General features: G+C 37.5%; 1 protein-coding gene across 1 annotated transcript in view; it reads right to left on the bottom strand.

Moving 5' to 3' along the window:
* Positions 1 to 8,901: 8,901 nt before the first annotated feature.
* WDR26 (WD repeat domain 26) overlaps positions 8,902 to 11,479 on the bottom strand; it is a 29,251-nt gene continuing 26,673 nt past the window's right edge. The window contains exons 13-14 of the mRNA XM_068424614.1: positions 11,148 to 11,333; positions 8,902 to 9,624 (exon numbers count right to left, since the gene is read on the bottom strand). Coding sequence (XP_068280715.1) covers positions 9,599 to 9,624; positions 11,148 to 11,333 — 212 coding nt within the window. The 3' untranslated portion in view covers positions 8,902 to 9,598. The remainder of the gene's footprint in view (positions 9,625 to 11,147; positions 11,334 to 11,479) is intronic.

Raw genomic sequence — 11,479 nt, 5'->3', positions numbered from 1 at the left:
CTGCTTCGATAAGATGAAATCCTTGCTTACAGAACTGATCTCATAGGAATTAAATGGTGAGAAGGGAACCTCATTTCAGCAGCATGGGCTGATAATAGTGGTAGTTCCAGAACAAATTTAAGTGCTGCTTCTTACTGAAAGGTGTCAGGATGTGCCTCTGGCTGTCAAGCTGTCCTGTTAGAGCCTAGTTTGAAGCAGTGCTTGGAACACAGATTTCAAAGTGGAACACTAGCACAGCTTGCATCTTTGTGTCAGTGTTTTTTTTCCAGCTAGAAAGCAATGGAATAAAAGTTATGCTTTTCTCCTTTTCCACCCCTCCCTCCAACAACCTGTATGAAGTCTTTGTGTTTGGATGGATTAAGGTCCCTTTGGTGAAAGTGACACTTGTGTGTAAGAGTGAAAAACAGATAAGTAAGAAACATGAGTAATACTTGCCTTTTCCCTTCAACTCCTATTTTGTCATTGAAATACATCATAGACCTCCATGCAAAGTAAACATCGTATTGCACTGGGGCTGGAGTTGGTTACAGAGCAAAAGACTACCTGCAGTCACTACTCCATGAACCTGCTGTTTCCATATCCTGTGAGGCAAATCAAGAGTATGTCTAGCTCAGGGAGGTGGCCTGGTAAACCATAAGCCAGTTATCCCAACTCTGATGCAACTCTGCTTCAAAGTCACCAGCAAACTAAGTTGCTTTTGTGTGGCTCTTGCATCAGTGATGAGTATATAAACCTGAATTTGTACCCTCACTGTCTTTAAATTTTTATATGTGCATAGAAACAGTTTTTTTTGAAAAAAACACATCAAGTGAAGCACTTAAATTTATGAGCTTTTCCTCCTTAAGTACTTGTTCTTTGGTGTATAGCTGTAGTTAGCACGTTGTTTTCATGGACAGCAGTGAAAAGGCAACACTGAAACTTGATTTCTCTAGATACCTTGTGTTCAATGTTTGTTCTAGGAAAAGTTTGGCTTTAAATTTATGATGGATGGAGTCTAAGTTCAGCTGTTGCAAAGATGAAAAACTGCTGAAAATTACAGTCATTAAAAAAAATAACTAAGGAAATAGCTACTACAGCTGCGTGCCACCGACTGCTTGACAACACAAAAATCAAACTGCAGAAAGTACTGCCTTATAGAGCTGAAACCCAGACAGGATGTAGGTCTGGAAAAAGGAGAGCAAATAAAACTTTTAAAAGAGAGGAAAGTCAGTAACTTTTGTAGCAGCTTATAGGGTAGGCAATTAAGTTATCTTACTTGTATGTGAAAAAAAACATACTAGATGTATGTATGTATTAGAAGAAACGGCAGTGTTAGTAAGGTGCTTGAGTTAAGTCCTTGCTGTAGTGCTAACAGTAGATAAGTTTCATTAATAATGTTTCACACTGAGAAACATCACTGATCTGTCAGTCAGTCCACCACTGAAACTAGCAGTGTTATATCTTATTCTAAAGACATGATTTTGAGATAAGAGTTTTATTATTAATGAAAATGTTTGTAAGATACATAGTCTTCAATGATTTCTAACTACTAGCACCTCAGAATTACAGTGATTACATTAGATAGGATAGACCCCTTCCCTAATGGAATTCATAAAATTAAATCACTTGCTATGGAAATCTTCTGTTTTCCTCTATGGAGGGAAGTGTTTCTTCAGAGATGGGAGCAGGACAGGGAAGGATAAGGGAAAAGAACAACATATCTGAAAAGAAAAAACAAACAAAAAAAAAGGAGGTAGCATATGTCTTAATTTATATCCCTGACCTAGAGGGATGTTAGTGTGGATTCCTCCCCAATTCCTTCCTCAAGAGTGAATTATTAACCATGATAGACCAACAAAAATATACAGATGTTTTCTAAGTGGTGGTTGTTAAATACTAAACAAGCTATACTTTTATATGAATGCAAACTTCCCACCCCACTTTTTAATGTAAATAAATTATTTGTTAATTCATATCTAACAACTTGTTATAATTGTTATAAAAACCTCTGTAGCTGGCTTCAGAGACTACAATTCTGCTGAGTAATTAACACTGGTGATTTTGAAGCCTTCCTTACTGTGCAGGGTCATTTCCTGCCTTAACAGAGATCTTCATAGAGCTCAGTGTCAGCAATAGGAAAAATGTATTTGTAATTGCTAAAAATGTAGTTTATTAGCTGGAAAGGGGGATCCTACAATCATCTATCTTGTGGGAGAGCCACAGAGCACAGAAATTTTACAGCAGTAAAAAACAAAAACTCCCTATGTTCTGGGTCTCCACTGGGGGAGGAGGGTAATTTAAATCCAAGCTTACTATACAGAATTCAAGATGATTACAAACTTTAGACTGATTTTAAATAAAAATTCACCTAACTTCATCACTATGAATCAGTGTGAGACCAAAACAGAGATTCCCTCCTATTCACTCACCAGAATATATTTCTCTTTGACACTAAGGTACCCAAGTATGACTTCATGAGGGGACCATTAGCCTTCAAATGATTAGCTATGATTTATAGAAAGCTGTTAATTCATTAAAATAAATCTGAAATTGGCCTACAGGGATGCTAACTTTCAACCAAGGTTAGTAAGCTCTTTTTCTCACCCACAGTCTAGAGCCTAGTCAGCTTGCTAAGATATTAGTCATTCAACAGTTTTTAGAGATATTAGATGGCTGTTACAGTAATGCACTTGGGGGGGGGATTAGTTAAACTATGTATGATAGCATGTTTCCCCTTGATTAATCATTACAGTTTCAGACTGCCGGTTATTAATCCTGTTTTATTAAAGAATAGACATCTCATCTGAGTAAATTACTGTTTTTTTTTCTAAAATAGTTCTGTATTATGGAACATAGTAAGTCAGTGAGGTTAATAGGATGACTGGTAGTGCTAAGAACAGTTCTATGTGCAGGTTAACATCAACCTGAAACCCTGATAAGCCCATAAAAGCAAATATTTCTCTGTTCAGTATTGGCATAGATTTATTCTAATTCTTTTTCTCACAAGGAACTCTCTAGGATTTTGTACAAATGCTAAGAAAAGACCATTTTTGCCTCTAAGGATATGGTAATGATGAGATTTGAGGTAGCAATAGGAAATTTTGGGCTATATTGACCACCATGCGGTTATCACTACATTAACTACCTTATCTTTGGCAGAAATGTTAGAGGCATACAAACTTCAGTGGTTACTCTTCAGAGCATTATAGGTCTTAAAGTGAGGAGACAACTGGGACTGCCATCATTCTATAATGAGTAGATGGCCTAAGCATATGCAACACATGCCAAGTGGCAGAGGGATGCATCAAGCAGCACGGAAAGCATAAGCCAAGGTGTGAAGTGAGAGAGTAAAACAGAAACTGTCCCTCTGGAGAAGTACCCTACCTCAGGCAGAGTTTGGATATGAGCTAATTATGACACGCTCACCTACTATCAGGTCCTTCATGTAATTTCTTTTAAATAATCTGAAGGGTTTAAAAAACCAGAAGTTACAATTAATTTTAAATCTTACATATGCTGAAATTTCCCAGTTCTATAGAAATCCTATACCTGTTTCTCTTGCAATCTTCTCACCAGAGGCGGACATAGGACAGCAGATGAAACACAGTAACAAACCCAGCCAAAAACCAAACTTCCTTCATCTGCTGTGTGGATCGTTCAGGGCTGAAGCAGGTCTGCAACAACACCCTCCTGCAAATACCAGCACCCAAGGGAAGGAGCACAAAGCAGCACATGGAAAGGAATAAGGCATGCCCCTTCTGTTCACACCTGCATTTAAGGCATGATTATGTAAACACTGCTCCAAGGGTAAGGGAAGGAATAAGGTTAATACTGAGGTGCTCCTAGAGAGAGTAAAGACCTTTTCTAAATATAAAAGCTACAAGAATTTAAAAAAAAAAAAAAATCATTTCAGCAAAAGATTTGAGTTTGGAGAAGCTACAGGAACAGGAGGGCAAATTTAGGCACAGCTTTTTATTTAACAGAACATTAGCTAGAGCTGAATAAAAATGCTTAAAATGCAGGACAAAGATGAGGTTCTGTTTTAAGGGACAGGGAAGAGGGACAAGAACGCAGGGTTAGTAGGAGGGAACAAAGGCAACAGTTGAGAAGTATCTTCAAGAGTTGTCCGCTGTAGAAGCCGCTTAGGTCAACTTCAGATAGAAGTCTGGAGGTCCCTGATCTCCAGTTTAAGAGAAGTCTAAGCAAGAGATGGAAGTACTTTAGGAGCACCTTTTTAATATGAAATATCAAAAAACCCCACAAAACCCACCGATCACCTAAAGCAACCCGTGCCTGGTATTTAAGCAAGCTCCAGTGTTAAGGAATCAAGACTTTCATGGAGCCCCAAAGGAGCCAGATGTTCAACAAGTTAGATAAGCACAGAACGGGACACAGGCAAGTAGAGTGCTAAATGTACAGTGAAAACAAGCATGGGGTAGATTAGAGCCAAACATAAGAACTGAAAGCCTGCACACAACACTGAGTGAATTAATCTTCAGCTAAACTGCCACAAATTAATCTTCCTAGCAAGGAAATAAAATACTACAAATATGGAAGAAGTCTGTAATTAATGATCAAGAAATTAACATCCAAAGTCAGTCATTTAAGTGAAGTTAGGGAAACTAAGAACTATTCATTCCAGTTATTTATTCTGTTTATTGAATTGAAAGAAAGGGAATACAAACATTTCTGTTAAGTGCTGTGCACCAACATGGAAAAAGTGTAATTTTTTTTTTTTAAAAACCCTAATAAAAACAAATCAGAAGTTAATGTAGTTCCAATTGAACAATTTTTAAAGATATGTTTAAAATACTACACATTTATAAAATAAAAAAGTTAAAACGGTGTTCTGTAAATAATTAGTAAAAGAAGTGAAAATAAATACGAGACCCAGAGTTCTTATGTTTTTAATGTAATATAGCAAAGAAATTTTTAACTACTTAATATAATCCGAGGAGAGTAACAAAAATCCAGAAAGTTTAAGAACGCAATCCTTTGAAACATTTAATATCAGTCCATAGCAAATAGTCATTACATACCAAAAGCTCTAAGTGTTAACTAGTTCCACCACAACTCCATATAAATCTTGACAATTTAGAAATCTTGAGATCAACAATAAAGTTCTTTTCTTGATCTCTACAGCTTGGTTTGTAAGTACATACATGCTTTGAGGATCCATTTTGTCCCATAAGTTTTCAAGGAGCCAATAACTTTTTCCATCTGTGCCTAAAAATGTTAAAGATTCAAATCCAGCACGTATACCCTAACAATGAAAAATGTTTAAGAAAAAAGATGGGGCACAATGATTTTCAAATTTATAAAAATATACTGATATTAACCAAAACCTTCTGGTCAAAGGACACTTCACATACACACGACTTAAAGTATGCAATAAAACGTGACAAGTACCTAGAACATTTGGTTCTCTGTCTGTTCATGGAACACATGCACACACACATTCATACCAGATGGGAGGAACACTCACAGACATTTTATTGAATCCAGATTATCTGGATTAATAGACAGAAAACTTGTCTACAGTTTATTTCAACAACTAGAGGCAGCTACTGCAGCAGTAGTTCAACTGCACACTTCAATTAAGTCCACCCTGTTTAAAAAAGTGTCAGAGTTAATGATTTTATTTTTTTTTGCTTTCTAAACATCATTAAAAGTAGCAGTATTCAAAATTAAGTATGGCAGCTGAAAATGGACTCGGGCCGATGTGGAAAAGACAGGAGGAGGTCAAAAGGAGGATTAGCCATTTATGGGATGAGTGTTCCTCTTAATAGTTGTCTCAAAACAAAATTAGATACAAGTGTATTTTGTAGCTAAAAATATGGACAAACTATTGAAAGTGCATTTTTCCTCCTCCCCCTTGAGTTACAGTAGTTTGTTGGTCAGTAAATCCTGCTTTTTATGTTCATTCCTCTTTCTCTACCTCCCTTCCCATTTGGGTCTACAACATCTCCCCTCAAACTATGGCTAATTGTACAAGTCCCAGTTTCCTGCTAAGGAAGCCTTCAAAACAGATTTGGGGTGGGAGTATCACTTTGCAGTGTAAAAGTATACAACTAGACACAAACTCCCAAGTACATACTGAGTTTTATTAAACATTACCTGTTGAAGCCAAGTTGAGAAGTAACTGGCAAGATCTGGATAGACTTCTAGCTTGCATCTTTGCTCTAATCATAAAAAGTTCACTTTAAAGTTGGAGAACTTTAGAAAAGACAGAGGGAATTTAAAACAAAGGTGTCATTTCCCCCCCACTACCCTCCCCTCCAAAACAAGACAGATCTAGCATGTTCCCTTTTGTGCTCCATTGTGCCTTGAAAATTACTTACCTGAACAGCTAAAGAACATTCAGATATTTTTTTAAAGATCTGCCTTGACAATAACCTGGGGCTACTGTGAATATTTTAAGCCAACAGCTGACCACAGAAAGTTACACAAGGAGTACACACGTACAGTATTTTCCTCTCTAAAACCATAGGTCTGTTGACTAGAAATACAGGTGCGCGCTTGTTCCAGCCTTAGACTCCAGCCTATGAACATTTTTAAGCACATGGAAATCAACGTGTTGCAAATGAGCAAACTTAGTTGTTCCCCCCCCGCCATAGTCTCATTTTATAGTCTGTGCACAAAAAGTATTGGTACTTTTCAATTCACATATTGTAAATACGCGACATGTTAGAAATAGTTTAGGTTCCTCTTTAATCTACAGGTTGCAATGGTAGTCGTTACCACTAGATCCATCATGTCAGTTTACTGAAGAACCAAGTAGTGTGGCAAAATGAAGGTTACTCTCACCTTTCTCTCATCTCTGCTCCATCACCTGTGAGAAGCAGACAGCTATGCAATATGCTGTTATTGAGACACTCTGGGAACAGTGCCATCTATATGGAGCTTTCCTTTACATTGCATAGTTGCACCACAAAACTGGAGCTATCAGAACATGTGCTTCTCCTCAACTCTGCTTCTAAATACCTGAAGTGTATTTTAGAGGTATAAACCAAGTCCAGAAGACAAACCCCAGAATGGAGGGGCAGTATTTTGGCAAAAGTACGAAGTTTAAATTTCTAACTATAATGCATTCCAGTGGAAAGCAGGCATCAGCCCACACACTGCCCCCCCCCCCAGCTTGTACCAGGTTAAGGAGTCTTACTTTGTTTAGATATGGCCACCACATTAAGAATGCCTGTTGAAGTGCGTATGAGACTTTAAATCTAAACTTAAGATTTGATCCAGCCTTCACCAGCTGCCTAAAGTTCCCACTGAAGTCCCACGAGTATGAGGTAAGCAAGTGGTTAGTGCCAGACCATTGAGACATCAAAACCAGGATTGTTCTCCTTAAGTCTCCCTAAGTGGTGTTTTTTTTGAAAACATAAGTTCCAGAGTAAGGGTAACTAGGGTAACTTCCAAAGTTACTGGCATTGCTTATGAATTATACCATGTTTTGAACATATAAAACACTGTTTACAGTTGAGGTATTAGATTTCTCTTTAAAACCCAAAAGTTTAGCTTACTCAAATTTGACCTTAGGAAGTTGTCTGTTTCCCTGCAACACTGATGCCACAGGAACAAGACTGACTAAATCTTACTCTGTCTAAACTAGGAAAAGAAAAAACAGCTTCCTATGGAACCAGATAATGGAAGAAGGAACTGATTTGTAGTCTTAATTTTACACATGTATTCCCAGTACTGTGGAACAGTAATGGCTATAAAAGAAATTCACATTGATTTTAAGACGAATGTACTAGATTGAAGGTAAGAACGTTAAGTTCCTATTTCATTCTGGAGGTACTAAAAGAGGAGTATGTCAGATTCAGGGCTGGTCTCAACCAAAGTATCAGAATCTTAAATCATGGTTAAGTTTATATATAAAGGCAAGAAAAGAACCCCACCACATGATGGTTGGAATCTTTAAAAAAAAAAAAAATCTAACCTGCTAAGCTTCACTTTGTTTTTCTGGGAAAGAAAAAAGGGACTGTTTATGTTAGACACCACATTCCCATTCATCAAAGTGGCTACACTTCTTTTCCCAGGAACTCCGGCAAACCTTCCCCCACCCTTCTTCCACACATGACTAATAAGGACACTAGATTGTTATCTCATTAAAGGATGAAGTCCACACTTCTGTTCACATCAGTTCTTGGTGGCACACCTTTCTCTGCTCCCTCTTTACTTCATAGCAGTACCAACATTACCTTTCCACCCAAGGTGGCAAAAGGGAATCCAGTGCCATCCCGTAACGAATTTGTTTGTAGTGCAGAAGCACAGAGATGCCAGGTGTCTGTTTATGTCAAAAAGAATAAATACTTAAATTATAAATGTCTTTTTTCTTAACACAGGATATTAGTGGAACTATTCCTAGATGTGTCAAGATGTTCACAGCACCAGCTTGCAACAAGGTCTGGGAGAGGCATTTAAATCTGCAAACTTAAAAGTATATTCTCAAAAAGAAAATCTATACACCTTTGTTTATCAAATAAAGAAAAGTTTTCATCGTAATACAAGTGTTTAATTATGATTTATATGTTAATTACTTTTACAAAATGTTGACTTTGTGAAGAAAGGACTCTTTCAACACATTCTTCCTTCGAGGTGTAGTCTACCTTTTACACCAGCATTGTTACATACATTTATGTAAATAAAAAAAACAAAAAGACCTTGTCTTATTTAAACTCTTGGTCTGGTGGTGCACTCTGAAGGCTTTTTTTTTTTTTTTCCTCCTAAATAACACAGTTTATCTGTTAAGATGGACAGCGAGTTCCTCCTTCTAAAACAAGCTTCACTGCCTACATAAAGCTCCCTCCAGCCACTGCTTTTGATTGGTCTCAAGACACTCTGGAAAAGCATCAGTGATACCGTGTTTCACGACACTTCTTGCATTGTTTTAATTCCAAATGTATACAAATGAAGTCATTTTAATCCTATAAATAATTTATTTTTAAAAAATTGTGCTGTTAACCCCTTTGCAGGGCAACGAGCTATGTGAAAAGTACAAAACTTTTTGTCAAATGTGATACTGAGAGTGCTTTTGACATAGTTCCTTGGTTTATCATCTCAATTTATATATACTGCGCAACGGGCAAGGCTAGAATCCATGAACCAAGCTGCAAAGATCTCAAGCTAGGTAAGGCGGAGAGAGACTTGAGAAACAAGAGAAGGAAATACTTTCCTATCCAATGTATACTCTTCAGACTAAAGCACTCTTTCTATCAAGCCTTCTAAACTGTTAAATAAAGTGTTCCAAACAAGCATTTAAACTTCATTACACAGAAGAGCAACAAGAACAGTAGCCTGCCAGACAAAAAGGCAGGAGGAAAAAGTATATATACTGAGTTCAATGGTTAGCCTGAATGTAGCACAGTTCTTCACAACCGATGGGGGGGTAATTTCAACACGGTGTCCAACAACGTTCTAACGAAGTGCTTCATCTCGACTGGTTACTATGAAGCAAGGTGGTAAATGTTTGGCCCCAACCGGGCTTCAGAAATGGTTCTTTTTCATGACGAGCATGTCTGTCCAGCTATCAATCATGTTTGTTTGCACCAAATCCCAAGCCATTTAAAATACGACTAATTAAGTTAAACTGAAGTCGTCTGCTCCAAATTCGCCATCAACTATCCATGCTACTGCATTCCTCTGAGCAAAAACAAAAACATAAAAGAGAAAGAAATCACATCTTGAAGACCTTATTAATAATTAGTATTTCTATTATAAGGTCATTAATAGTGTATTTACATAAGTTGTACTGAACATGCATTAGTTAATAGATCTTATACTGTAGCTAAATCCCATGCTAAAAATTACTTATTTTAGATATCATTATTCATATAAATTCAGAGATTAATTTAGCATGTTAGGTGTTGGTACACAAAAAGCATCTCTTCCAAAAAGAAGTAACACATTTGCATTCAAGTTCCAGGGGACTGTGCTAATTACAAAGCTGTCTGTCATCCATTTGAGATTCCTAAGTTGTTAGGTGTTATTCTGTGCACCTAAACCTCTTGTGGAAGCACTGCTGTGAGAAATCAATTTTCTGTTGTTTTGATTTTCATGGTGTTTACTAACTCATTTTCTGGAGTAACTAAGAACGAGTGAGCAAGCAGCTAACTGGAGAAAACAAAGAAAACTGAGTAAAACCAACTGGAGGATAAGCTCTGAGTCCTTATGGGTGCATTCAAGGTGTTACAAACAGGAGACTGGCCAGGCTGGTCCACTTAGTTCAAGACCAGAAGCAGATGTGTCAGAAAGCACACGAGCGGGGAAAGGAGGTAGCCTGTCCTCCTAATATCCTTCCAACTTTCAACCATTTTCACCTGAGGGCCATTGTGAACTAGAGATGTTTACTGATCTAGTAGCACTCAACGGATTTCTCTTTGATTACTTTGTCCAGGTTCCCCTTGAACTCGTGTCCACACCTAGTATCCATGAGGTCCTGTGGCAATGGGATATACTGTATTTCATTTTCATGTCTACTGTAAATTTTTACTACAAGGTTGAATGTGTAATGACAGAAGCCTATAAGTGGCAGAACAACCCCCCAGTGGTCAGCTCGTTAACAGTTCTGGGGGGCAGGTAAGAAGGACTGGGAACAAGGGTGCCTTTTGGCAGCAAAAAAAGTTGCACTGTGTCTCTCTCCTGGACACTGATGATTGTGATGGTTTGGAAAGAATCAACTGCGTACAGATTTTATAGTGGGAGACTTCACTCTCTCCAGACTTTGGAGATTCCTTTTGTAAGCACTGTAATACCATTATTCAATTTGCAGTGTGGTCAGCATGCATTATTTAAATTTTAATAACATTGTATGTTATTAAACCTCAAGCATTGGAGGCAATATTTTTAAGAAGTTTACATAAATAAGTTAATATAATCCTGAGGTCTTAGTGACACCACAGTTTTCTACAGGCCCATGTCAGAAATTTGACTATAATTTTGAAAATACCAGTTGTTTCCTCTTTATTCCACAAACATAAATAACATAAAACAATCAACAGCCATACATAAAAAAAACAGTAACTTCTTTTTTAGTAAAAGTAATGATTCTAACCCAAGAGTTGAAAGCATTTTTTGTCCTACTTATGGTAAAGAAAATCCACCGAACCAGCTGCCTTTGATGTAAGCTTTTAGCAATTAGGGAATACACACACACTACTTTTTACCTTCAATATCCTGGTTGTCTACGAAAGGTGCTGGTCCCCATATTCTAACAGTGCCATCATCAGAGGCGCTGGCCATCATGGATGGAATCTGCGGGTTCCAGCTCACACAATTAACAGTACGCGTGTGCCCTGTCAGCTCCGCAATTGGCAGCTCGCTACGCTTGTGCCAAATATATACTTTGTGATCTAAATAAAACATGCATTTAAAAAAAAAAACCATCGTGAGAAACACGTTCTGCACAGACTGATTTGTCATATCAAATAGCACTTCCACACAAGCTCTCAACAACTAAAGAATCCATTAACGTTGTAAAACCCATGTATAAAATCCA

The sequence above is a fragment of the Nyctibius grandis genome, chromosome 1, assembly GCF_013368605.1.
Source record: "Nyctibius grandis isolate bNycGra1 chromosome 1, bNycGra1.pri, whole genome shotgun sequence".
Lineage (NCBI taxonomy): Eukaryota > Metazoa > Chordata > Aves > Nyctibiiformes > Nyctibiidae > Nyctibius > Nyctibius grandis.
Note: the sequence above shows the minus strand (reverse complement) of the source record. Positions and strands in the feature narration are given on the sequence as shown.